At 38.4% G+C, this 26,835-nt stretch overlaps 12 protein-coding genes across 12 annotated transcripts; 7 read left to right on the top strand and 5 right to left on the bottom strand.

Annotated features, from left to right (window-relative positions):
* Positions 1–240: 240 nt before the first annotated feature.
* I206_103173 (uncharacterized protein) lies at positions 241–1,574 on the top strand (the record flags this gene model as incomplete). Its single annotated transcript, XM_019153589.1, has 6 exons — positions 241–433; positions 498–602; positions 685–861; positions 924–1,142; positions 1,211–1,391; positions 1,466–1,574. The coding sequence occupies 6 exons, from the start codon at positions 241–243 to the stop codon at positions 1,572–1,574; spliced, it is 984 nt and encodes a 327-aa protein (XP_019013750.1).
* Positions 1,575–1,915: 341 nt separating this feature from the next.
* Positions 1,916–5,544, bottom strand: I206_103172 (uncharacterized protein; the record flags this gene model as incomplete). The annotated part of the gene is made up of 11 exons (XM_019153590.2): positions 1,916–1,938; positions 2,031–2,480; positions 2,557–2,739; positions 2,808–2,997; positions 3,074–3,338; positions 3,403–3,568; positions 3,651–4,037; positions 4,218–5,027; positions 5,184–5,336; positions 5,398–5,445; positions 5,505–5,544. The coding sequence occupies 11 exons, from the start codon at positions 5,542–5,544 to the stop codon at positions 1,916–1,918; spliced, it is 2,715 nt and encodes a 904-aa protein (XP_019013751.2).
* A 577-nt stretch (positions 5,545–6,121) lies between these two features.
* On the top strand, positions 6,122–7,119 carry I206_103171 (uncharacterized protein; the record flags this gene model as incomplete). The annotated part of the gene is made up of 7 exons (XM_019153591.1): positions 6,122–6,159; positions 6,216–6,227; positions 6,321–6,410; positions 6,525–6,634; positions 6,709–6,739; positions 6,796–6,891; positions 7,056–7,119. The coding sequence occupies 7 exons, from the start codon at positions 6,122–6,124 to the stop codon at positions 7,117–7,119; spliced, it is 441 nt and encodes a 146-aa protein (XP_019013752.1).
* Positions 7,120–7,597: 478 nt separating this feature from the next.
* I206_103170 (uncharacterized protein) lies at positions 7,598–10,247 on the top strand (the record flags this gene model as incomplete). Its single annotated transcript, XM_019153592.1, has 13 exons — positions 7,598–7,945; positions 8,048–8,154; positions 8,217–8,248; positions 8,322–8,379; positions 8,437–8,576; positions 8,650–8,840; positions 8,944–9,003; positions 9,071–9,094; positions 9,154–9,240; positions 9,299–9,774; positions 9,858–9,914; positions 9,996–10,083; positions 10,146–10,247. The coding sequence occupies 13 exons, from the start codon at positions 7,598–7,600 to the stop codon at positions 10,245–10,247; spliced, it is 1,770 nt and encodes a 589-aa protein (XP_019013753.1).
* Positions 10,248–10,522: 275 nt separating this feature from the next.
* Positions 10,523–11,956, bottom strand: I206_103169 (uncharacterized protein; the record flags this gene model as incomplete). Its single annotated transcript, XM_019153593.1, has 10 exons — positions 10,523–10,543; positions 10,626–10,714; positions 10,793–11,159; positions 11,273–11,337; positions 11,398–11,450; positions 11,526–11,570; positions 11,630–11,648; positions 11,724–11,737; positions 11,815–11,871; positions 11,937–11,956. 10 exons carry the CDS (start codon positions 11,954–11,956, stop codon positions 10,523–10,525), a joined length of 750 nt encoding a protein of 249 aa, XP_019013754.1.
* Positions 11,957–12,568: 612 nt separating this feature from the next.
* On the top strand, positions 12,569–13,312 carry I206_103168 (uncharacterized protein; the record flags this gene model as incomplete). The annotated part of the gene is made up of 4 exons (XM_019153594.1): positions 12,569–12,667; positions 12,757–12,928; positions 12,993–13,030; positions 13,145–13,312. 4 exons carry the CDS (start codon positions 12,569–12,571, stop codon positions 13,310–13,312), a joined length of 477 nt encoding a protein of 158 aa, XP_019013755.1.
* Positions 13,313–13,855: 543 nt separating this feature from the next.
* I206_103167 (uncharacterized protein) lies at positions 13,856–14,440 on the top strand (the record flags this gene model as incomplete). Its single annotated transcript, XM_019153595.1, has 3 exons — positions 13,856–13,915; positions 13,987–13,999; positions 14,073–14,440. 3 exons carry the CDS (start codon positions 13,856–13,858, stop codon positions 14,438–14,440), a joined length of 441 nt encoding a protein of 146 aa, XP_019013756.1.
* A 148-nt stretch (positions 14,441–14,588) lies between these two features.
* I206_103166 (uncharacterized protein) lies at positions 14,589–17,042 on the bottom strand (the record flags this gene model as incomplete). The annotated part of the gene is made up of 8 exons (XM_070202689.1): positions 14,589–15,299; positions 15,360–15,477; positions 15,537–15,910; positions 15,968–16,117; positions 16,180–16,317; positions 16,397–16,648; positions 16,775–16,940; positions 17,005–17,042. The coding sequence occupies 8 exons, from the start codon at positions 17,040–17,042 to the stop codon at positions 14,589–14,591; spliced, it is 1,947 nt and encodes a 648-aa protein (XP_070058790.1).
* A 458-nt stretch (positions 17,043–17,500) lies between these two features.
* On the top strand, positions 17,501–19,775 carry I206_103165 (uncharacterized protein; the record flags this gene model as incomplete). Its single annotated transcript, XM_019153597.1, has 3 exons — positions 17,501–17,929; positions 18,016–18,566; positions 18,629–19,775. 3 exons carry the CDS (start codon positions 17,501–17,503, stop codon positions 19,773–19,775), a joined length of 2,127 nt encoding a protein of 708 aa, XP_019013758.1.
* A 261-nt stretch (positions 19,776–20,036) lies between these two features.
* I206_103164 (uncharacterized protein) lies at positions 20,037–21,214 on the bottom strand (the record flags this gene model as incomplete). The annotated part of the gene is made up of 5 exons (XM_019153598.2): positions 20,037–20,717; positions 20,797–20,907; positions 20,977–21,007; positions 21,070–21,125; positions 21,188–21,214. The coding sequence occupies 5 exons, from the start codon at positions 21,212–21,214 to the stop codon at positions 20,037–20,039; spliced, it is 906 nt and encodes a 301-aa protein (XP_019013759.2).
* Positions 21,215–21,655: 441 nt separating this feature from the next.
* On the top strand, positions 21,656–23,392 carry I206_103163 (uncharacterized protein; the record flags this gene model as incomplete). The annotated part of the gene is made up of 10 exons (XM_019153599.1): positions 21,656–21,691; positions 21,749–21,857; positions 21,943–22,157; positions 22,244–22,289; positions 22,350–22,431; positions 22,509–22,543; positions 22,599–22,618; positions 22,681–22,734; positions 22,800–22,862; positions 22,919–23,392. 10 exons carry the CDS (start codon positions 21,656–21,658, stop codon positions 23,390–23,392), a joined length of 1,134 nt encoding a protein of 377 aa, XP_019013760.1.
* Positions 23,393–23,549: 157 nt separating this feature from the next.
* I206_103162 (ribosome biogenesis protein ERB1) lies at positions 23,550–26,322 on the bottom strand (the record flags this gene model as incomplete). The annotated part of the gene is made up of 4 exons (XM_019153600.1): positions 23,550–23,814; positions 23,895–24,207; positions 24,301–25,237; positions 25,306–26,322. The coding sequence occupies 4 exons, from the start codon at positions 26,320–26,322 to the stop codon at positions 23,550–23,552; spliced, it is 2,532 nt and encodes an 843-aa protein (XP_019013761.1).
* Between the last annotated feature and the right edge of the window lie 513 nt (positions 26,323–26,835).

Genomic DNA, 26,835 nt, shown 5'->3' with positions numbered 1-26,835 from the left:
TATGGGAAAAAAAAAAGAAAAAACATCTTTTCGATTGACAGCGTCATGAGACCAAATTTATCTGATTAATGACCAATCGTTCTCATGATCCAGATGCTCCTTGCTTGATTACATCGTATGAGATAACTTAATATCACTAACTCGTTTGCAGATCCACTTTCTTAATTGGCTAAACAAGATAAGTATACTTTGCGTTATAAGCTAAATACTAAAGAAATTGAAAATCACAAGTATATTAAGATGTCAGGTGTCTCAGAAGGTGTTAGAGTCCTCAATGACCATATAGACAGTGCAAATTCTAATGACAAACAGAAAATCATCATTTTTGGTGCAACAGGCGATCAAGGTAAATCAGTCTGTAAGTATCTTATAGAAGATGGGAATTGGGATGTAGTAGGTATTAGTAGAAATCCAAATAGTGATTCTTCTAAAGGTGAGTTCAAATCCTTAGATCGAAGATAAAGATAGAATAAATATGAGCTTATTAGAGAAAATAGAATTAAAGGATATAGGTGTACAAGTTGTTAAAGGGGATATGGGAGATCCTTCTTCTTATGCTCAGGCTCTTCAAGGTGCTTATGGTGCATTTGTCAATGCCGATTGTGAGTCAATCAGACTATATTGAATAAATTCTTACTTTCCAATCAAGGTTGAGAGCGATGAACTGACGTGAGATGGATAAAGTCTGGGGACCATATTTCGAATCTGGTCAAAATCCAACTATCGCTTCTGAAACAGAAAGTAAATATTCTAGAGATGCAATCAACGAATGTAATAAAGCAGAATTGAAACATGTAATATATTCAACTTTGGATGAACTACACGATGCCGATGTACCTCATTTTCAATCAAAAGCAAATGGTAAGCTGAATTTCAAATCTTAACAATTAGGTAAGGTGTTGATTTGAGCTTTTATTTCATAGTTACTAAATATATCAAAGCGACTTGTTTACCTACAACATACTTATATACTTCATATTACTTTTCCAACGCTACTAAATTTGGTCAAATTTCAAAAGATAAAAATGATAGACTTTTACTTAGTATTCCTGCTCCTGATGAATGTTTAATTCCTGGTTATGCTGTGGAACAAACTGGTAAATGGGTTTTAAAAGCTTTACAAAATCCCAATGAATTTATAGGTGAATAATCGTTTCACATATCATTTTAGTTGAAAATAATGATAATAATAAACATTGTTAATGTTTAGGTAAAGATATTCAAGCTTGTTCAGATATTATATCAGTTGCTCAAATGGCATCAACTTTATCCGATGTAGCTGAAACAAAATTTGATACTTTGGAATTAAGTAAAGAAGAATTTTATTCTGAAGATTATAAGAAAAAAACTGATAAAGAGATTTGGGTAAACATGGAAATGTTTTATAGAAAGTAAGTCAATTACCCAAAATCTAAATATAGCTTTCTAGCTGATTTGCTTGACTGTTTTTGATTTCTCTGGGTAGGCTGATAAGGAGAGATGTGGCTGCTAGTAAAAAATTAGTCCCTGATCAGTGGGATTTCAAACAATGGGCAGAAAATAGTAAAGAGTTCAGAAAAGTTGCGGGGATTTAATTATTGATTGTAAGTTAGGATGGCCAGAGAATAAGGGTATAAGAGAGGAGATGGAAGATAGAAATCGGACTAGGTATATATTATCATCTGTAGCTTAGGTAGAAACGAAATGGTAAAGAAATAAGCTCAAGTGTGATTCGTGAAATTAACATGTGTGAAGTGTCAAAAGCCTTGAGATGAAAGCGATTGACTTCAATTACTTGTTAGACATTCGTATACCATGATTGCAAACACAATAGGAGACGAATATATGCATTGATTCCAATTATAGAATATATGGTTCTTGTTTTCGTTAATTATGGACTTTCCATCGAGATTTACTTTTGTATAATCATAAACGATCATAGTAACTCAGTGACAACACCTATAAAAGATAAAAAATATCATTATTAGCTTATACAATTTAAAAAAAATTAAAGGTATATAGATTTCAGTCTTTTTTTCTGAAAGATTTACCAGCAGCAATAGTTTCACCATTTCTTCTTAATAAGATTCTACCCATTTCTTTATTTTCATTAATAGTTTCTAATGGAATTTTTTGATTTAGATTTCTTAAAGTTAATTCAATTGTAGCTAACATTCCTTTTTTTAAAACTCTTGGATTTTTTTTAATTATTATATTTGGATTTTTATTATCTAAAATATTAATTAAATTTGAAATTGTTGAAGGTAAATTTAATGAATTATTAAATAATTCAATTGTATTTCCAATTATAATTGGTTGAAAATTTAATGAATCAAATATTAAAATTTGTGATTTAAATTTTGAAATTAATGGAATAGGTAAATTTAATGGACATAAAATTGTACCAATTGATAAATTAATTGAATCAATTCCAGATAAATATAATGTAACATTTTGACCTGATACAGCATATGGTGAAGAATCTTCATCAACTTCAATTGCTATCCCAAAAAATATGATAAAATTAGCATTATTAATTTAATCTTTTTTGGCAAAAAGAAAAAAAATCTCCCTTACTTCGTACAGTTGCAATTTCATCTCCTGGTACAGCTCTTAATCTATCTCCAACTTGAACAACACCACTACATAATCTACCTGATACTGCTACACCACTAGCAATTGCAGTTTGACCTTTAAACACATTTGATACTGGTATACGCAGAGGACTTTCATATGGTCTAGTTGGTACTTCTACTTTATCTAATAATCATGCAAAACAGTCAGATTGATCCGTTATTGACAGAGTGAATGAAAGCTGAAACACCGACCTAAAGCCGTTATAAGCGTTGGACCAGTATACCATTGTTTTAATTCTTCACATTCGTTTGATATTATATTTATACCTTCCATAGCTGCTAGAGGCATAAAAGTAGTTTTCGCCGCGCTGAATCCAGCAGAAACAAGGAAAGGTTTTAAAGCTTCCACAATGTCATCATATCGATCTTGAGACCATGACACCTGCAGATAATAATGTGAGTCAAAGAACCAAATGGGTAGTTGAGAACAGGCAAGTGATTCCAGTGATGAAACGTACCACATCCATCTTATTTATCCCAACAATGATCTCCTTTACACCCAAACTCCTAACCAACCAAGCATGTTCTCTAGTCTGACCACCCCGTTCGAAACCAGCTTCGAATTCTCCAGGTGATCCATCAACCACCATAAGAGCTACATCGGCTTGAGCCGCACCAGAAATCATTGCAGGTATAAAATCTCTATGACCTGGTGCATCAAGTAATGTGTAATTCCTATGGGGAGTAGTGAAATGCGTTGTAGCTATATCTATCGTTACACCTCTAATTTTCGGTAAATACGACATGAGCATAAGTCTTCGTTGTGTGCTCGTCAGTCTTGACTTACCGATCACGTTCATCTCCTAAAGCATCTAATCCCCAAGCAAAAGCAAAACTACCTTTTCCAACTTTCTTACTTCCTCGTTCGTTTGCTGTTTTTTCCTTTTCGCTTAATTCTCCTATGTCATATAACAATCTTCCCATCAAAGTAGATTTTCCAGCATCCACATGACCTAAGTTTGCATCGATACTCGTGAGCCAATCAATCCACGATGATCTTTGGGTCAAAAAAGTGTGAAAATGAACAAGACTCACCAACAACGATCAAACTAATATTTTTCTTCCCACTCTCTTCTTCGTCTTTACGTACTTTCGCAATCAATTCTTCAGTTTTCATAGATAATGCAACTTTTTCTTTATATTTGTCTTTCTCACGTTGTAATTCAACTTCATCAAGTTCTTGCTCTAAATGCAATCCAGCTATGTCAGATTGTAAACCAGTTAAGGGGCTTTTACTACCACTACCTTTCCCATTATTCGTAGGTGTGGTTGTACCTGACGAACCTCCTCTGCTAGTGGACGTGACAGGAGAGTTAGGTTGAGTTTTAGGTTGTAACTTGGATTTAGGTGTTGTACCCGTAGTTTGTCGAGGCTTCCCTGGTAATGAAGCTGATTTCTGGACCGCAGCTTTTGCTTTAGCAGCTACATGAATAACATTGGTCAATGATTACATATCAGCGATGAGGTTCCATCAATCAAACATTAGATACAGCTCAAACAATGCGTGTCAAAAAAGGGCAATTGAAAAAATGACGTTGAGAAATATGCGATATCATGGTAGCATCTCAAGCCTGTATTTTCGCTATTTTGGTTTCTTCCCACTTCCTTTAGCTTGTTTCTTCACTGCGGTATCTAAATCTGCTGTACCAGCTCTTCCTTGTCTTTTACGAAGAACAATCTCATCTGGACTTTCCGCAAATGCTGTTTCGAATCGCTTCGTCAAAGACGCAATATCCGTGGCGAGGGGAACGTGTAAATTTGTAATCTCTACTTCGTTTTGTCGTTCACCATGATTTTTCGTTGTAGTGAGAATGGAGAAAAATGTTGAGGGAGATAAGGTAGGTTTCGGTTTCAAGGGTGGAGGGATAATAGAGAAAATATCTGGCGTTGCATCTGGAGTCGCCTCATTTGTCCCCTGATCAACTTCTACTGGGCTGTCTAACGACTCCGAGGATGTAAGTCTTGCTGAAGCTTCCTCCCTCGCCGCTCGGGCAGCTGCCATCTTCTGCGCAAGTTTCGATAATGGTTTTGAACCAGCATCCGATGCTGATACGGGACTTTGTGACCCACTTGGCGACGGAGCCCCGAGACTTGTCGCTTTTGAAGGTGTCGATAATCCAGCAGCTTGAGCAGCTGCTTCTTTACGCTTTTGCGCGAGTAAAGCAAGTTTGGACAGGGGCTTTGAATCATTTTCTGATACCGGGGCCGGCGAGGAAGTCGCAGGGGCAGGTGACGGCGAAGATGAGGCAGAAGCAGAACCTTTCCTAGCCAAAGATAGTCGTTGTAACGCTGTAAGAGGTGGTTGAGGGGAATTGCTAGGTGATGATGAAGGGATTGAGGAGAATAGATTTTTTGGCCGGCGACGAGGATGTTCTTTCGGTGTTGGTTGAAGTGAAGGAGGGGGAGCTTCGCCTGATTCGGACGAAGCTCAGCCGACTTCCTTATTACTTGATGGTAACAAGGCTTGAGATGTACCACACGCGGAGGAGAGAACATGGAAGGGATGAAGTAAGATAGCAAAGTAAAAAGTAAAAAGTAAAGTGATTGGAAGAAGGCGAAGTCACACACCTTTTTTCTCGTGATCCTGCTTCAACCAAGCTACAGCCTTTTCAACGTCAAACCAATAATGCCATAATGAATCAGCAATTGCATCGTCCGTTATTGGCGGTTTCAGATCTTTCAAAGCGTTTCGTGCGACTGGCATAGCCGATGCCATTTGAGCTATTATAGGGCAATTTCGTGAGCTATCATTCCCGAGAACCTTTGAGAATAAACAGCTCACCTTGTTCCTCTTGTGAGTAGCCCTCTTCCTCTTCTTCATTCATCTCATCTACATGATATAGATGTATTAGTAGAGCAGGATACAAAGGGAGATTAAAAGAAGCTTACCATCGAGATCGAGATTTCGTACAAACCTATGTCTCGACATTGTGTATATTCGAATTTATAACGGTCGGGAAGGCTTTGTTGTGCAGTATGCAGTTGCAAAAATTCAAGAAGTGGTTATAAAAGCTGGTGAAGACAGTCTGTTTTGTATATTCAATTGTCGGTTGATATGTGGAAAAGAGCGAAAATATAGGAAGTTGCAGTTAAACCCAACTTTGATGCTCGGTTGAATGACTGACGTAGTGCAACTATTGAGCGGACTGATCAAGATCTCCGAAGTTCATATTCCACGTGAGAGCCACCTGCACGGGTCATCTGTTGAAACACGCGGCAATGATTCCGCTTCCGGCATACTATAGTGTTGTGACGTGGACGGATTCGGTAAGGCACCATTACTCATACTAAACGCAGTAAATGACATGAAAGATAAAAGCACAAAGCACAGCTACATTCCGATTAATTACAAAGTTGAATGATACTATAACAATATATCATTTACTTGATCGATCCAAATTGCTTTCACAATCTATCACATATCTGTCGCATTGCAGAATCACTTCCAGGAATTGGTTTAACCTATCGGTACCTACAAGGATCAGCTCTCTCATAACTACGATAATATGGAACGTTTCACACAGAATCCTGCAGAGTTGTTTCGGTGAGTCGGATCCTAGATTCGTTGGAAACCTCTGACTGACATTCTTCACGATCCAGAATCGTCAACATGTGAGTCTGCACCCGGATGTCGCTCAAGGAGTCGCCTTGTTATCCTTTCGATGCGGTACTTCTTTGATTTCAGCTTGCTTACTGTTAAAATAGTGTGGTAGGGGGTTTTGCAGTAGCTGGAGGAGTAGGATCACTTATTCACCATTCTTTCTCAAGTATAATCATCGGTATTTACGAGGTCCTGTGAGTATTTCTATCTCTGCCATTAATACCGAGTCTCACGCCAGTAGCATCACATGTTTCATTCAGTTCGAGTTCTGCATCACAATTTAAACTGAGCTGATGTCACGAGTTTAGCATCGGAGCAATCATAATCTTCCTTGAGATACGAACACCTACCGAGGAACATAAAGCATTAATTCACAAATATGCAAGTTTTATGCATTCATTTATTGGTCGAGGTGTTTGTGAGTTCATTTAATGCCCTAATTAGTGAGGTGTATTGCACTGTTCAATTGACTAACTCGACCTTCTCAAACAGTCTATCTCCTTCTCGGTGTTCTTATGCTCAGGTCAGTCGATTTATACGTTCTCAGTGATTCAGACATAGCTGACTTCTTAATGATAGCTATTACACCATCCTCTATATTTGCGGTTCCGTAGTTGGATTTGTAGGATTGGCTTATATCGCTTTGAATTTCCTTCAAATGTTCGAACCCCCTTCGTGAGTAGCCATCTACCTTAATCTTAACACATTTCACCCCTCTACAATACACATCCCCCGTTTCTTCTGCATGCGCCCATTTCGTGACCGCGTAGAATTCATCTCTCATTAGGCGATGGTCCATATCGGTGATAAGTGGTCTGACTATTTGCCAATCTTGATAGGACAATGCAACCCCCCAACAATGATCCAGAAGCTCAACCTGTCTGGCAAGGACCCACAGAGTAGACGGCTTGGCATTTGTTCCTTCTCGGTCGTACTTTCCCGAAGCCATTCTCGCCGATGTGAGACCTGTTTGAGTATGTCACTCGATTAGCAAACAAATTCACATCTTGAATACCCAAATATAGAACATTGATTCCCGAGCAGTATACTCACATTGTTAGAAACAATTTTATACCTTATTTTGATACTTGAAAAGATTATGAATATATATATATATATACATTTACTCAGGTGAATGACCGGGATTGATGAACCCGGAGTGTTGTTATCTTTTGGTTTACGGTGATGACCGCATTCAGTGTCTCTCATGGCGTTATCGGTCAAATCCGTACATGTTATCCTGAATTATATTGATGATGGATTATGAGGGATACTAACTTGAGATACACATGTGAGATAAAAGGTTTCTTCTTCATATTAATTCCCCTTTTTCTTCTTTGTTTCTTTCATACCATCGAGGCAATAATAATCGCAAAGCAATATGTCGGAAAAATCAACATCCACTTCACTTCCTCTTCCTTCTATAGGATCATATAAAATTCATAAAAAATCATCTAATAAACCTAAAATCTTTTTAGGTATTTTATTTATTTTAGCAACCTTAGTAAATTTTGGTCCATCTTTAAAATCAATTAATCCATTAAATAAAAATGATAATGATTTAATATCATTTGAAGAAACCGAAAATTGGTTAAATAAATTTGATTTTGAAGATTTACAAGATTGGTCAAAATGTCCTAAACAACCTAAACCTTTATTTCCAAATTCAACTTGGAATTTAACTGAAGAAGAAAAGAAAAAACTTGTTGCTACTTATTCTAAAGCAGTTGTATGTTATCCTTTCCTCTTTTAATATATATTGAATATTTCATTCCATATCCCCTTTCTTTCCTTGTTCATAACCTCGCTGATATACTATAAAATAATTCAGCAAATCCCAACTCAATCTTTTGATGATAATGGTGAACCTAATGAAGATCCTAGATGGGAACCTTTCTTCGATTTCCAAAATTGGTTAAAAGACACTTTTCCATTAGCGTGAGTCGTATTTTGTGCACAAAATATCAGGCTAAACTCATCATTGATATTGGAATATCCAGTCATGAAACAGCCAAGATTGAATATATCAATAGTAAGTCATCGATCTGCGAAATTCTGCGAAAAATCTTCAATTAAATGTATACATAAATTAACAAGCGATATAGCTCTTGGTATTTTGGCGACATTTGAAGGATCGGATCCTTCTCTTAAACCATTACTTCTGTAAGTATTCAAACCATTCAAAACCGGTTTGATATTGCTAATCGCTCATCCTTGCAGTATGGCACACTATGATGTTGTCCCTGCACCAAAAGACACATACGATAGGTGGACTCATCCTCCTTTCTCGGGCTATAACGACGGAACGTATATCTGGGGTAGAGGTGCGGGTGACGATAAGCCTTTACTTGTTGCTCAATGTGAGATACACCTCGTCTTCTATCCATAAATGAGAAATGAGCTGATGTCCGGTCATACTATCGAAAAATGTAGGGGAGTCAATCACTAACCTTCTTGAAAATGGGTTCAAACCACGAAGAACTATCATTCTCTCTCACGGAAACGATGAAGAGGAAGTTTTCGCTAGAAGAGGTCAAGGTCATATTGCTCCTTTCCTCGAGAAGAGATACGGTAAAGATGGTCTATTGATGGTCATTGATGAGGGAAGTGGTACTGTTGATGATGTAAGTCGTCATGTCTCGAACATTCCCTCTTTTCATGATGGTCTACCTTTCCACTCGCATAGTAGTATAGCTTGAAGGAAGATGCTAACGGTGACTTGTCCAGTTCTACGGTGCTCCCTTCGCTATCCCTGGGATGGGCGAGAAAGGTTACATGGACATTATCGTGAGTCAAACACTTCCTGATAAGACGTCAATATCACAAGCTCATGATACCATATTGCTCTCTGCAGATCTCTGTCGGTACTGCTGGTGGTGTGAGTAATTCGAAAACAGACTTTCAATCGAGATGCTATGCTAAATAATTGTCATACAGCACTCCTCTGTTCCTCCTAAACATAGTGGAATCGGGATCACTTCTGAAGTTGTTTTAGCTTTAGAAAATAATCCATTCCCCACTAAAGTGAGTCATACTAATTGCCACCTCTAGAGCAGTCTCAAAGCTGACAAGATAATTCCAGCTTACTCCAGCTTCCCCATTCTTGACTTCTTTGCAATGCGCTTTTGCTCACTCACCAGATCTCCCTAAAAAATATTCTAAATTACTTTCATCAGAAGGTCCAAATTCTTATCCAGAATTAGCTAATATAATATCACAAGAATCACTTTCACGTAAAGCTTTAGTTGGAACAACAACTGCAGTTGATGTAATTAATGGAGGTTCAAAAGTTAATAGTTTACCTGAACAAGTAAATACTTTAGTAAATTTCAGAATTGATTTTACAGAATCAATTAATTCTACAAAAAATCATATTAATAAACTTGCTAATAAAATTGCAAAAGAAAATAATTTAAATTATTTTGGATTTGAAAATAAAGAAAAAGAAGAATTAGGTGGAAAATATTTATCAATTGATATTATGGGTTTATCACTTGAACCTGCTCCTAGAACTCCTGCACATGGTGGAGTTTGGGATCTTTTCGCTGGAACTGTAAAGTTAGTTTTTAATAATTTCAACTTTTTTCAAATAGTCAATTCAAAGTAAGTAAATTCTGATTAATGTGATTATCATCATATAGAGCTGTTATACCTGGACCAAATGGTGAAGAAAGAATAGTTACTCCTTTTGCTTCAACGTGAGTTTGTAAATTACACAATTAAAGTATCTATTGAGCTCTTGCTTGATTAATAATCTCTTGTCTTATCATAAATATTAGTGGAAATACAGATTGCAAGATGTACTATAATCTTACTAAGAACATTTATAGATTTATGGGCTCATCAGCTAGCTCAGGATTCGCCGCTGTAAGTTTTTGAAAGATTAGTATTTTTCGATTATTTACTGATTAAATGAAACACTCATTTAGCACACTGTTGATGAAAAATTCGCTATTGAGGGTTATTTCCAAATCATCAAATGGGTTCACGCTATAATTCAAAACGCAGATGCTTATTCCGGTGAAGAATAAATAAGCTCATCGTCATAAATGAATTTGGCTTTCAGGGAAAGGGGTAGTTAGATTTCGATCCTCCTAAGTAGAAAGATGGGGAACGTTTTAGACAGAAGAAATGCTTTCATGCATATTTTACGGAATGATTTTGAAGCGGATGAAGTGTTCATTTTAATTTTAATTAGAATCTGACGCGTTTTATACGTTTTATATGCATTTAAAGTTTATAGATTATTCTTAAACCCGGTATATCCTGTAAACCATCCGAGTGAAGTACTTTCCAAGAAATTGATTTACCAAAGATTTCTAGAAGTCTATGCACCCAAAGTGTTCGTCAGCTACTTATCCCGTTCCGTCGGTTCAAATGATCTCAGAAGCATTGAATCCGATACTTACTTGAGGAGCTTGTCTCTTTCCACCTTGAGATGCTTGTGCTCGAGATGTCGCTCGATCAGCTTCAGTCTCATCTTCATATCCACCGAATACTGAAACGTCATATTAGCAAGGTAGATCACGAGGGAATTCACCGATGAATGGTAGGGATGAGAATGAGGGATACTTACAGGCAGCACCCATTGATGAAGCGCCTCCTGGACCTTCTCTTACTTTTCTAGTAGGTCTAAAATCATGAGCAGGGTTCGATACTCTTTCCGACTTGTTATTATCATCTTCAATATGAGCACCATTATCAACAACAGGTTCAGCATGTACTCTCATTCGTTCTAATCTTTCAACTTCAACATCAACACCATTACCACCATCTCTAGGAGGTGCGAGTGAAAGAGCATCTTCTTCCTCGTATTCTTCACCAAAGAGTTGAATAGATTGTTTACCTCCAGGTGGGTCTCTGACTTTGCGGGAAGGTCGAGGAACGGTAGTTCGATTATGAGGAAGTGAAGATGAATCGGTTGTTGGATCTCCTATTTCTGCCTAAGGGTGGGGATTAGGGCGAGGCAACACTTAGCAACAAATCTGACTTCGGGGCGATTCGGCAGACAATACACAACAAGTGGTCATGTATGACCGTAGTCATGGTGACTCACCTCAACGAGATCCGCAACAGCAGCATCAGTTGCAGCTTGACTGAAAGTACCGAAAGTAGCGTATTCTAAGGTTAATAATCAGCTATCTTCGCGAACGAGCTAAACGCTTTGGCAGCTAGACGCACTTGGTAGTTTTTGAATTTCGCTGAAGTTTTGGTTAACGGTAACGCCAGCGGATCTACGCAAATGGTTATGATCAGCTTCGACAGTGCATTGCCATGGGTTTTCATAAGCTGACGAAAGGACCACTCACTTGAGAAATTCAAGTAAAGATCTTTTAGAGAAGACGATCTTGTCACTATGACACATCATAAGCTAATGCTGTATGTCTGGGAGGGATCGCGAGTAGAAGCTTACTTGTCCCAGTTCATCATTCCTTTGATGCATTAGTTTCAACTTGCTAATTAGCTCAACCTCTTCGGCGACGAGGTATATTGTTTTTATTGCTCACCGATTGTTCCTCCCCTATGCGATACAAGAAAGAAAGATATTAGCCATCATGTATCATCAGGTGTGTTTGGGCTACAGCACCTCTCACTAACCATGTTTTGGGGGCATCCATTTCAAACGGATGGATGGGAGTGAAGGTCGAAGGTGAACTATATTGTTACATTGTGAGCTGTTGTGGTGCAGTGAAAATCACAGCGAAGGCAGCATGACTGACTCTTTCTTTTCTTCCGGCATCTTGTTTGTTCTTATAGTTTAGCAAGCAACTTGGTCAATGTAAGAAGGAAGGAGAAGAGATAATAAGTAAAATCAAAGTCAAAGTCAACCAATTGTCGCGTCTCCGACAATAACACCCGAGCAAAGCAATAAGCGGATCCGTGCTCACGCGTGGTAGTGTCGTCATTATACAAATGTGGCACCGTAATCTCAATATACAACTTCTCGCTATCTTCTCAATCGTCTGTATCTTGCACAGCAATTATGAGCTATTGAGAGGGAGACTTTCGCCGAAGGTTCACGAATCAGGAGGAGAGGAGAGAAAGGGGTTTGGCTCTTCAATGATTGACAAAAGAAAAATGCCTTCTCATGGTGCAGTGAAAGGAAATGACCTTTCCGATGTCAAGTAGATGTCATTCTTCGTCATACCTCTGAACGGATGTATGTAACAAATTCTGATCCTTTCAAATTCATTTTCGACTCGATTTAGGACAGTTCAAAACGGTCGCGCCTTGTGATGATGAATATAAATACGCCGCCATTCACGATCATTTCTTTGATCATCTTTCTCTTATCATCATTCCTATCTATTTCAGTTCCTATTCTGTCGGAACCGATTAACAAGACGATATCATGTCCAGGCAAGAGAATTATCCCAGTACTAATCTATCTGTCAGGAAACCCCCACCTGGCGATAATCAATCTCAATTGCAATTCTCCTCACAAGGCCAGGTAAGGATTATCCCTAATTTATACAACCCTCATATATCCACTTCAATATTCTTATTGGGTGCTTTGCTGATTCTTCCGCCATCTTCAAGCCTGGCAGTACTGATCAGCAAACATCAAGTGAGGATGATCGTGCTCTTCTCAGAGAGCTAGGTATATACAGTGGGATAGTAGGTACGAGCACCTTGTGCATCTTGGCAAATGACAAAGGTTCTGAAACTAACAATGTATTAATGAATTTCAAGGTTGATGAATCTTACAATTGTGAGTATGCCATGAGAGAAAATACTAAAACCAGGCTTCTGGCTGATGATTATTGCTCACGAAGTGTCAAATCAGAACCCCGACTCAGAGGCAGAGTCGAAGGTTAGTCTAAGTAAGGGATCTGGTGATACAATCACGTGTTATATTCTCAAAGGACGATTTGTTGAAAAGTTTAATGATTTTGCTTGGAAGCAATTTGATATTGGGCACTATCAGTCACACGAGTCTGTTGGAAAGGGTCCAGATTGTCCTGAGGGATGGGCTAAAATACAGCTTTCTGATGATGATAAGAACGAGTCTCCCCAATACACTTGTCTGACTGAAGAACAAGTGGATGATCTTCGAAACTACGCTCGAAACATTAGTGGCTCAGACACCAATTGATGGATATGTCCATTACACATGTGATGTAGAGGCCCTTGTTCCGACACACGTATGTACAGTTCTCGTCTAGACATCAGTGTCAATGTATATCGATATAGTATCAGTGTCCGTCTCGTTGCCGGCCCAGTACAGCTTGAACCTCCATTCTTCCCCTGTTTTGATTAGAAGACAGATTTGCATCCTTTCTGTGTTGTCTATCCGTCATGGCCTCAATATTCATAATGACATACAAGTTTGACGTATGCGAAAAGCGGGCCTCATATGCTGTACCTGAAAGGACAGAAACCCTTCGTCGGGGATCAGTAAAGGCGCCTTCCGCTTATCTGTACAGTAAGTGCTTCAGCTCGTCATACATCAGGAAGGGTGTATATACGAATATCTGACTTTGAAAACTAGTTCGACTCGACTTTTCTTGGTGCGGTCGGAATAATCCTTGCGTTGGTAATCATAAATTCTCCGCTAGCGTTAGGATCTTGATATACATCTTCATCATCCTTTTTCATCTTAACGATACCAGCTCGCACCAATTCACGAAACAACATAATGTTCAATTACAGAGATTCTTCCAGCAAGAATGCACCTGGCGGCTCTTCCTCCAGGCCGGTGAGTTAAGTGATTATCATCGTGCTTCACAACTAATCATGTATGCCTGAACTTTTTTTTTATCTTATAAGACCTATCACACTGGTGAGTCTGTTTTTGAGCAATTTGTGAGATCGGAATAATAGGCTAATCATCGTACATTACCATGATATTTCAGGTGAAACCATTTCCAATTCTGATTCAAAACGAACGTACAAAATCAGTATCAGTAAAGCACCGGACACCACCGAACATTCTTTAACCGATGCTCAATATAAGGAATTTAGTAAAGATCTGAACGATCAACTTGAGAGTACCCACCATAGATTAGGTAAGGATAATGATCTTCATCACAAGTTACATAATTTAGACGAGCCTCAAGAGGGTTGTCCCACTGGCTCAACATGTATACTTTATTCCTCCTGCGACCCTCGGGAAATTGTCTGTCTGACTGAAGATCAAGTGATCGGTTTGCGGGAGAGTGCTCAGTACTGGGACACCACAAATAAAGCGATGCCTTTTGACATTGACGTTGAAAAAGTCTGAGCCACCTGACAGCCCTCGGCCATTAATATAGATATTCAATCGTATCTAGAGTGCACTTCATATACCCATATTCCGTATTTGATAGCTAGTGTCCATGCATATTCCATATCTTCTATACTCTTTCATGTCAGACCCACTACAGAATGAATCATCGCCAAACTCCTTTAGATTTCCTAGCAGCCATTGGTCCAATTCCACCAGCTTGGTTAAAATCCACTTTCCTATTCACACTGCTGCTCAATGCACCAGAGACTGAACTCCTTATACCTGCGGAAGGTGCCATAATCGAACCCATCAACGGTGTAGCTTTACCAGTCAATTTTGCAGTCGAACTTCCGGAACTCGATCTGGCTTTTCCAGTCATTGAGCTTTTCATCCCATTTGACGGGATACCAAGTCCAAGATGTTTTTCCTTTCCTTTCCGTGATGGACTCATCGGTCGACCGGTCGAAGAATTTGAAAGATTCGTCTTTCTTCCTCGTTCATTACCAAGTATATTATCTTTTGGAGGTAAGCTATCCTGAGCTTTAGACCGGACTGCCTTTTCAAGTACCAGCCTACTTAAAGGAGTCTTTATTGACTTCCTCCTATTCTTAACCGCATGATGATTCTTTGGAGTCATTCGCATTTTCGCTTGCGCAGGCGATGATAGTGGTGATGATGAGTAGGGAAGATGCTTATGATATGTCGAAGGACCGGGAGACATGGGTAGAAGGTACTCTTCTGATGGCTCATCTTCAGCGGCGGTCTCAGCAGCGATTTGATCGGAACTCGACGGATCATTCGGTGGAGGTATAAAAGCCATCATCGCATCCAGATCAGCTTGGCGTTTTTCTTCTAGCCACGTTTGCTTTTCGATCTGGAGAATCTCGTCAGCTATCGGGAGTTCGGGGAGGGCTCCAGGATTCAGATAGCTCACTTCAAGTTGCCTTCGCTCGCGGTCTAATGTTTCCCTATTATCCCTCATCGCTTTTCGTTCGATCTCCATCAAGTCTTTCTGTTTGGCTAGTATACCTTCCATATCTCCCTTTGCAGTACTGTACGTGCGGCTCCCCGTCAGTCAGTATGCTAAGGTAGACCTTGCAAACGAACTCACGCAGATTCCAGCTCTTTTCTAGCCATTTCCTCTACTACTTTACTAGCTTCTTCCTCCTTCTTCCTGGCACATACAAGCTCTACTTGTAGATCCTTAATCGTATCTTCCAAATCCCTTTGCAGTTTCTCTTGTTCTCTGTCCTTCCTCTTGCCTTCCTCTATATCTTCAGCTGTGGGTACGTACATTCCGCTGACCGGCAAAGGAGGCGGCGCATTCTCCACTAACTTCGCTCGAATTTCAGTTACCAACGATTGTAGTCGAGTGTTCGCCATTGATGGATGAGAAGTGGATGATGCGCTTTGGGCGAGGTGAGATTGACGGAGAGATGATGTATTCAAGGTAAAGAATTGAGATTGCATCAGGCGAGCTGGCGCCTGACATACTCAGGAATCAGCCGCTATTCAGCTCGGGAACTAGAGCAATGAACATACTTCTTTGCCTTGAGAAGCAGCTAAAGCTTCTCGCAGTGCGTTTCCGGTCGAAACTACTACATGCCTAAATGCTTCTGTTTCTTCTTGTAAACTTTCCCTGATCTCGGTTAGTTCTTTAAGCGTTTGTTCAAGTAAGGGTGAAGACGTTGACTACAAGATGATGAATGACTTGTCAGCTATCGATTTCCTTTACGGCAATTTCACTAGCTCACGGCTATCGGTTGTGTTCTGCCAGCAGGAATTGGATTGAGCAATACCAATCCGGTAGACTTTTGTTGTGGATTTTCACTTTGCTTCGATAACGTCGTGAGGGCTTTGTCGAGCTTAAGCTGTATCTTCTTATTGTCATGCTATTTGGGCCAGAGTGAAGGATCATTCAGCATCCGCGACCTGCAACGATGAAATGTTATAGAATGTCTGTAGGCTCACAGTGGCAGCCACCCTAACCCCCTCAAGAGCTTTCCTTCCCCTTGCGACCTCTTCCTTCAACTCTTTTGTCTTGTTTTGCTCGAGCAATAACCTCTTCTCAATATCATCGCAACGAACTTTCCACCCGTTAGTCTCTTGCTGCAATCTCAGATTCGTCGCTTTGAGGTTATTCTGAGATTTCTGCAAACGCTCGTATTCGTATTGTAATGTCCTTTGACGGGTCATCATTGAATCGAGGTTATTTACATTGGTCTAAGGTAATACAGTGATTTAGTATCGACAGCAGGACAGAGGAAATATCATCATCAGGTGAAAGTATCAACGGCGGATTATGATTCCCTTGTGTTGCATGTATGAGATTGTTCAAGTCAGACTTACGACGCTTGCCCCCAATAACTCAAACAAGACAGTTGTCACATCATTATGGCCCTTCGTACTTAGTGCTGATAGATCAAGGGGCTTCTTTGTCCAGCCATGATTAAGAAGTTGAGCGTTGATACTAGTCAGTTCTGCCGAGTAGGCAGTAGCAGCTGAAGAGTCCGGACTAATCACAAAGCATGTCTATAAGTCTTGTTAAGGATTGATAACAGAGGTTGAAAAGCTCTTACTCGTTCAAGTGTATTGGCTCTATCATGACTTGTGCCATCTCGCGATTTTGCCGTAGATGTAGCAGACCACGTCTTGGAGAGTTACAGATAGCTTACAGTGAGTGGATCGAGCGTGAGGTGGAAGGAATTGCAAATTATAGAGGATTTTGCGTCATTTATAAGTTGAACTGCAGAAATCATTCACGGTTTGTTTTGTTTTTGTTGACATGAATGGATCCGAGCCACGCGACTGGAATTATTTTGAGGTAAAATTACCATATGCAGCAATTAGCCATATCTGTATCTGTAACTAGTGGCGATGTCCGACGGCTTGTGCATCCCGATGTTGTCGACTTGAATAAGCAAATGATTTGTGCATGTTCCACGTCAATTATGTATATTCTCAGTCTTGTCATATCATCCATATCTACCTCTCTACCTCTCCAAGTCGCCATACTGCACATATAAAGCCAATTAGAGATCGCATGACTAACTTCCGAAGCTTATGACCGACGAGATGTCGACCGAGCATCCTCATCATCATACAGATGGCGAAACATCACCTTTACCCGGTGGATCGACTTCTCCAAGTCTGAGCAGCACATTCAGACATCCTGCTCCTAACGATCCGTTGGAATCGTCATTCCGCCGCCGAAACCCTTATAGTCATCCTGAAAATGCCGACGATGGACAATCGAATACGAGCTTTGTGGAAGGCTCGGTCAGAATCAGTATCCAAACCCCTTTTGGAGATTTAGGAGGGACCAGATCAAGAAGAAAGGAAGGTTGGCCATTACCTTTAACCAAGACGGTTTTATCCATCAAGGAGGATCTGATTAGTGGTCAACTTGATGGCGCTGGTACATGGGAGAAAGAAGGTATGAGGATAGTCTATCATGGTAGGATCGTCAGAGATCATGAGACTCTACGAGAAATTATCGGCAAAGTAAGTTCAAGTATTGCTGCGGCGATGTCAAACCAATATGTCCCGAAGAAAGAGGCTGATTCAAGCATACTATTCCTCCTCATCAGGCTGATCCAGAACAAGTATATGTCCTGCATCTAGTGGCTCGACGTGTACCCGTGACTCCCCTACCTACATCAGGTATGATACATCAGAATTTACAAGAATTCCCCTTACCTCCACAAAACACGACGATACCTTCGACCCCCTTCTTAAGCAGCCCAAATCCAACGCTACCTTTGACATCTACAAGCAATTCACTTGCGCTTGGGGACACAATACATTATCTTCTCTTTACCTCTCGCCATCATCTATTCAGCTTGTTGGGCATGCCACCGCTGAAATGGGATCAAATGGTGCCTAAACCTTCAATGTCGCAGGATAGTGCAAAAGAAGCGATCATGTCTGTAGTCAGGGTCTTTGCGGAAGATCGTAAAAGTAGAGAGGAAGGTTGGGAAAGCTGGACAGGAGCATTTATGGGTGATGACGATTCCGACCTGAGGAAAGTGTGGGAAAGCTGTAATAAAGAGGATATAATCAGGGAGGTCAAGTCGCTATGGTCAAATGCCACAGGACGAAATATGAGTGAGGAAACCGAAAATGTACAGGTCGAGATCGAGTGAGTCATCCAGATCCAGAAGAGGTGATCCATCTCGTTTACATCGCATATCGGCATCACAGGCGTAACACATACACCCTCCAACTCCCTGCCATTTCGCGACTCACAGCGAGGCAGCTCAGTCACCTGCTCATCTATTTGAGAATCACTTCACTCTTACCATTGCTTGAACCGATATATCAGCAATCACTCATTCCACCTCCCTCACCCACACCCACGCCCACACCCACTAACACTACAAATACGACACTTGGTGCAGATCAAGTACGGGATCGAAATGGACGAGTAGTCTACAGACGTACTTTTCATTTACGCATCCCTTTCATCCCATTTGCAACTCTTCCCCATTTGTTTTGGTCGGCAGTCAAGATAACAGCTATGATCTGGATGTTGACTCGAGGTATGAAGTGGAATGATAATCGATTTTGGGTTATAGGTGGTTTAGCCTTGGGATGGTATATGATCGATGCGCTCAATGAGATTGGAAGAGTTACTAGAGATATTAGGAATAGACAAAGACAAAATGCTCCTCTTGCAACTCAAGCTCAAGCCCAACCTGAAGGTCCAGGCATAGGCGGAGAAGTGCCGAATCAAGGTCAACCTCTGAATACTAATCACATTCCTACTCAGGCTCAAGCTCAAAACAGACCCATGGAATTACCTAGAAGACGAGTTCCCCTTCAATCACTGATTCCCAGAATTCACCTTTCAGAAGATTCAGCTCAACTAAGGCTCTCTCCTCATAATCTTAATGGAGATAATACTCTACCACCACCGGCGAGATCTAGACCATCTAGATTGATTACTCAATTCCTCTTACCGATTCTACTATGGTTTCTTACCCTCGTACCAGAGTGGGAAAGCTTGAGAGCAAGAGCAATAAGAAGAAGAGAAAGACGTATGAGAGTCGTTATTGGTGAAAGACAAAATCAAGCTCAAGCTGAATCCAACACTACGGGAACACAAGCTCGAGAGAATGAAGGTGATGGCCAAGGCGATGAGATTTCAGAAGAGGAAAGAATCAGAAGAATTGAATTAGCTTTGCCTGAAGGTTTGAGTCAACAAGCTAGGAAATATTATCTTAGAGTAGTACAGAGCGGAGAAGGTATTGATTGGGAAGAAGAACGTGAAGCTCAAAGAGCATTAGGAGTTGGCGATGAAGATAATGAGAGAGTTGAAGATGATGGGATGAGATTGAGGATGTTATGATGTATTGGGTATTCAGTAGAATATAATTGAGAATCGAGGTAGATTTGTACATAGATCACACATGTATGAGTGTATATTTAGATGTATTGCTTGATTCATTCTTCTTACCTATGCAACGACTTTGAGAACCAACAAATCTACCATTGATCAGATATCAATCAATGTTGGACTTTCGACTATCGACTATTTAAAAACCCATTCTATTCATATACAGTAATCATACAAAATACCTTTTTCAGACTGAATCAATATAAAAGTTGATTAATCTACTTTTTCTTTACCTTTAATTTCATTAATATCTTTATCTTCATTTTTATCTAATTTTAATTCATCTTTTAATTCTTTTAATATATTCGATTCTGGAATAAATTCCAAATCATTTGTACCTTGACCTTTATTAATTTCAACATTATCTTTTTTATTACTCTCAATTTCTTTATCAATTTCATTCTTTGAATTATCGTGATCAATTGACGATGTGAATGATGAATTTAATTCATTATTATTATTATTATTTTCAATTTTTTTCAAAAAATCATCTTCATTTTTATCTAAATTTAATTCTTTTTTTAAATCATTTAAAATAATTTGATCATTTTCTTTTATATCACTTATAGGTAATTTATTTTTTTCATTTAATAATCCAATTTTACCAATTTGTTCTTTTTCTTTTTCAGAATTTTCAGAATTTACATTTAAATCATTTATTAATTTATCTAAATCTTCATTTGTCATTTCTCTCATTAAATTTTCTAATTCAACTTCTTGGATTGATTTTTGTTTTTTACCATTATCATTTCCATCTTTATTATCATCTTTATTATTTATAGATAAAGAAGAATTAGTATTAGTATTAGTATTATAATTTGATAAATCTATATCTTGTTTTAAAAAAGTTTCTAAAGTTTGAGTTTCAACTGCATCTTCAAATTCTTCCATTGTCTAACAACAGATAAAATTCATCAGCCTAATTGAAGAATCTCAAAAGAAAATCTGAAAGTGGACGGATGAAAATACTCACTCCAACCCATTCACCTCCTACTAAGTAACCTGGTAAACCAACAACAACTCCAGGTGGTTTAGATCTTTGCCACTTTTTCTTAGCTTCTTCATCCATTACTAAATCATACTCCTATCATCAGTAGGTATAATCCTTCAGCTGAATACATTACACGGTTCTTTTAGTAGCTGAATAACCCACCTCGTATGGAATCTCAAGACCGTTCAGCGATCTGAAAGAAACCCGCAATCAGCCAAGTAAAGCCATAATCGAAGTGGACTAAACGGGACGTACCTTCTGAGGAGATCTATATGCTTTCTCACTTTGGGAGCAGAAGTCAGACTCGTTACCTACGTTCATCCGACAACATCAGATTTCAGCAATTGACAAGAGAAATCGTTCACGAGCTCACGTAGATAGTGACCGGAGGTGGCGCCATTTTTATAGTTGGGTATGGTAACAAGTGACAGAGTACTCAGATAGCAAATGTGACTGGTAGCGGCTATGTTATATGATATCCAGCTTGAAAGGTACTTCTACTCGCATTATAGTATCACCACCCCCTTTCATTCTTGGCTCCTTGCGGTTACTAGCTGTGTGCATTATCATTCTAAGTGACGCGTTATCTTATACCGCTGTGGAGTCTCCAAGCTTATTACGTATATATCCACGTTTCAGAAGATGAATCTATCGTCATCAACTCAAAATTATCCTTTGTGGGTTGAATTCCCTCTTGACTTTCGAAAGCTGTTCTTATACCCTCACTGTAGATCGAAACTCAACAGTTCAGCTGCAGACACGAGACTTACAAGGTCATCTCTTTCCTTACACTATCCTTTTGCCTGTCGCTTTGATTTCATCTTTTTGACCTCCAAAAGAAATGATAACCACTTCTACGGCTTTAACCGTAGCTAAAGTAAGCAGATCTGTCTTTTTCGTCTCATCTTTAACTGATACAATTCTGATTTGATAGTACCTCTTCGGTACATCAGTAGCAGTTACTTCACTTGCTGCAGGTGGTTTATGGTTTTTCCAAAGACATTTGATATATCCAGCTTACGTACCAGAGGGTTCAAGGAAGAGTAAGTGTTCTGATTTTTCCATCATACAACTTAAGCTTCGATCTGTCATGAATGCGAAGCTGATAATTTTCTTTGCGGATGTTAGATGTACCAAGACCTATTGAAATTGGTATGCCATATGAGGATGTGACTTTGACTACTAGAGATAAAGTAAAGATTAAAGCCTATCTTATACCTGCTAGACAAAATCCAGTTCAAACAGAACAGCTGCGGCATTTGACGCATAAGCAACGAGAAGAACTTGGTGCAAAGGAGATGGAAAAGTGGTTAGAGGAGATAGGAGATGAGAAATCTATTGAGGTTAGTATCATTTGTCTATTATCAAGCTTTCTCTAACTCCTTCAAGGAGTCTGATCATTATTTAAGCTGATTTACTTTGCGGATAGTATGCTAAAAGTCGACCTACGGTGGTTATTTTCCATGCAAATGCCGGTGAGCTAAGTGTTCACGAGGATCCACACAAGCTCATAGACTGATCTGATCTTTTTTTAGGTAATATGGGTCACAGAGTACCATTAGCAAGAAAATTTAACGTTGATCATGGATGCAATGTGTTCATGCTGTCCTATCGAGGGTATGTTTATGTTCAAATGATATCAGCTGTTAGGTCCACTGTAATCTACAAAGCCTGAAAGCTGATGACGTTGACAGGTATGGATTGTCAGAAGGTAGACCATCGGAACATGGTGAGTCAGGTTTAAATGCATCCGGACTTTTTCAGCTGACATCATCTAAAAACAGGTATACGAATAGACCTCGAGGTAAGTTCTGAACATAGGCAGGCATGGACCCTAAAATTTACACTAACGAGGCTGGTTAATAGACCGCAATGGAGTACATAAAATCCCATCCTATTTTAGGTGAGACCAGATTAGTTGTGAGTTAGCTGGCTGGCTCCTCTGAAGCGTAAGCAACGCAGCTGACCTGTTCTGTTCGATTTAGCTCTATGGTCAATCATTGGGCGGAGCATCGTGTCTTTACGCAGGTAGCCGTTATCGAGAATTGGTAAGTTTTGGAAATATCGGCAAGAAGACGATTATATGTTCATCTCATATTGCTAGGTATCCGGAATAATCCTCGAAAACACATTTTTATCTCTCACTTCACTGATCCCCTTAGTCCTCCCACAACTTCCTAAATTCTTCTTACCGATTCTTCTGACTGAACATTGGGATGCACATCATACGATGCCATTGATACCATCAACAACACCAATATTGATGATAGCAGGAAAAAATGATGAATTGGTCAAACCTCCTCAAATGATTGCTCTTCGTCATTTAAGAGCTGAAAATGGAGGACAGGTAAAATGGAAAGAATTAGAAGGAGGACATAATGATACTTGCTTACAACCTCCTTATTGGGGTATAATTGGTGATTGGTTAAATGAAGAAATTATTAATAATCCTTTAGATATACTTGGTAAATTTAGAAAAGAAAAAGAAGAAGAAGAAAAAAGTGAATCAAGTAGTTTTAGTGATGATTATCAAAAAGTAACAAAAGAAGAAATATTAGAAGCTAAAAAAGATTTATAAAATTGTTTATAATGTATTATTTGTACGATTTTTGTGTGATTTTTTTAAAGTAAATCAATATGCATTTTATGTATGATATGAAATATCAAGGAAGGTAGAAAATGTAAAATGCATGATTTAAATAAGGTACAGTAAAAGATGACAAAAATAATAATAATTAAGAACACCATAATCTAACTTCACCATCTGAACCACTACTTACTAACCAAGGTTTTCCATTTACCCAACTTAAATCTAATACTCCAATTCCATCAGTTACTTTATGACCTCTAAGAATTTTTAAAGGTACAATTAAAGGATTTTGCATTAAATCTTGATAAATTGTACAGTGGAAAATATGTATTGTACCATCATCTGAAGCAGATGCGAAAAGTGGTAAACTAGGATGATAAACTACTGATCTTAAAGCTTTTGTATGATATCTATAAAAAAGGTTTTTTTAAAATGAAAAAAATTAGCAAATTATCTTTTCAATATATCAAAGAAAGAGATTCCAACCCACCTCAAAGTTTTATAAGGTTTATTTGATAAATCTAAATCAAACCAAGCTAATTTTTTATCATAAGATCCAATAATTAAATTATCACCTTTATTATGTAAATCTAAAGAACTAATCCATTTTACACCAGATTGTAAAGTTTTAATTAAAGTTTGTGAACTTAAATCATATTGTCTTATATAACGTTGAGTTGCAACAAAGAAATGTGGTTTTAAAGGATGAAATAGAACTTTTTGAACTTGTCCTGGTAATTTTTTAAAAGGTGATTGAGTAGCATGTTTTGATAATTGATGAATCAATACCGACTTATTTGAAGCTTTTGCGTCAAAACATAAAATAAATCATAAAAAGAAACAAATTTAGCTTTTTATTCAATTACCCGGAAATCAAAACTATAACTAAAACTCACCATCACTTGCTACAGTAGCGAAATAATCACCTTTTCTATGCCAAGAAATTTGTTTAGGTGTACCTGGAACTTCAATGAAAACTAATACACCTCTTTCTCTTTCTTTTTCATTTGGTCTAACCCATTTAATTAATTCAGTTCCTTTAATTTCTTTTCCAGATCCCATTTTAGTAGTTGCAGCACTTGATGCAAATGCAGTATTAACATGATTTAAAGTATTAGCAGCTATAGAAGGAGCAACAAGAGCTAAAGGTGAAAGAACAGCAATTTTTCCAGCAACAAGTGCAATTAATAAACTTTCATCTTTATAAGGTGACCAAGCAATATGTTGAATTGCACCAGATTGTAAATTCCATTTCCAAATTTCTCTACCATTTCCTAAATCCCATACTCTTACAATTCCATCTTCAGATCCAGTTGCAACAAAAGTTCCATCAGGTGAAGTATCAACTGAACGTACTCTTGAATTTTCAGGATGTCTATATAAAACACTTGTAGCTAATGGGAAAGGTTTTAATTCTTTTGGTGAAGGTAATTTTGGTATTAAACTTTCAGGATCAATGTTTAATTTAACTTTTCTTGTACGAGGTGCTAAATATAGATCTAAACATCTTTCAAATTTTTCTTGAACTAAATTTTTATATCCTGGTACTAATCTTAATGAATCATATTTTGAAGGTAAGAAATCAATTTTTCTATCTTCTTTTTCTGCTTCTTCCCATTCTTTTTGTTCTTCTTCATTTAATAAATATTCTTCAGGTGGATTATATGATTCGATAGTTTTAGGTGGGGGAAGTTGAGGAGCAGGCATGTACATTGCATGTTCCAAATTAGCTTGATCAGAATCTGACCATATTTGATAAACTGTTGGTTTGGTCGCCGATGGTTTATTAGGAATGATTCGACCCTCTCTAATGGCTTTGACGATTTTCATTATCTATAAAATTCGGCCCCAATTCAGTAAGATATTCCGTATCGAAAGATTACAAGTGCTCAGATACTCACCTTCTTGTGTTCCCATTTGGAAGGTACGAAACGTCTCTTAGGTTCAGGAGCCGCACTAAGAGGCATAACTCTTTCATTTCCTTCGCCAGTGAACCATTCAATCGTTGGTTGATACGGGTCGTAATCAGCGTCTGGATTCTCAGCTCTTTCTAATCTTCGTATGATATCTAATTCTTTGTCACTTAATTGAACGGATTGTTGTAATAATCTATCTTCCGCTGAAGTCCATGCAGCTGGATCTTCAGTGTTACTTAAGAATTTATCTAATTCATCACCTTGTGCAGGTCTGAAGATTTTTCTTCCATTAACATCATAACCTATATGAGGTAAATCATCATACCATTCCATAGGTATATTTCCAACAGTATTAGGATTATCTTCTGTTGAACTTTCACTTCCATATCCAGCTTCATAATCTTCATATTCTCTTTTATATCCTCCTTCAACAAATTTTGAAGGTACAAGTTTACCTACACCTTCTTTTGCTTTTGATATTTTAGCATCAGTTCCTAATGATTCATCAGGTTTTATTGAATTTTTAGCTATTAATTTTGATAATTTTTCATCTGTACTAAGTTCTTTATGAGAAGAAGAAGGTGAAGTTAATGGTGAATATTCTTCATCTTCATTTTCATTATCCTCCTCTTCGTCATACATAGCTTCTATATCTGATGAATTATATCCTGATTCACTTCCACTTTCCTCTTCGTCATCTAATTCTTCAGATTCCGAATCACCTTCATCTGCTTGATCAACTTCATCTTCAATTTCACTATCAAATTCTGGAAACGCTTCTTCATCTTCATTTTCCTCTCCTTCTTCTACTTCTTCATCATCACTCATGTCTATACCACTACCTACTGAAGCGAAATCATCATCTTCATCTTCAGATACTTCTTGAACCGCTCTTTTCTTGTTTTTATTTTTCAATATCGTAGAGGGACCAGCTTTACCATTTATCGTTTTTAAATTGGTAGCTACCCTCGAGCTACTCGCTGTAGCATTCTTAGGCGCCATAGCAATTACCTATAAGATCGCAGCTAAACGGTAGTTATATGCAGTTGTTTATCCGTACAAATTGATGTAAATGCTTGCACTGAACAGTAATTTCCAAAATCAAAACCAAAACCTTGAAAGAATAGTTCAAACCTCCACTCGTTAGCATTTTGGGATAAATCATAATAAATTGTCAACATGTAATTATAGCCACGTGGATGGGTATCTAGCTTCAAGTCTGATAAGATAAAGTCAGCGTGTATATATATAAGTTATATATATCGTATATTCTGACTGCGTCGGTTGTATATACAGATATTTGCAATCAATACATTCAAGGAATGCATGGACCAGGGCGGTATGAAACTTCAACTTAACACTTATGATAGGTATCGACCTCATTTGCGCTAAGCAGTATCAACGTCGAAGAAACTATCCTTTGGGTGTTCAAATGTTCAAATAACGCCCTGACCATCTCAACTGATCGCAAATGATACTGACACATGTGCTTTCACATCCATTTTCATGTTCTAA

Source organism: Kwoniella pini, chromosome 4 (genome assembly GCF_000512605.2).
Source record: "Kwoniella pini CBS 10737 chromosome 4, complete sequence".
Lineage (NCBI taxonomy): Eukaryota > Fungi > Basidiomycota > Tremellomycetes > Tremellales > Cryptococcaceae > Kwoniella > Kwoniella pini.
Note: the sequence above shows the minus strand (reverse complement) of the source record. Positions and strands in the feature narration are given on the sequence as shown.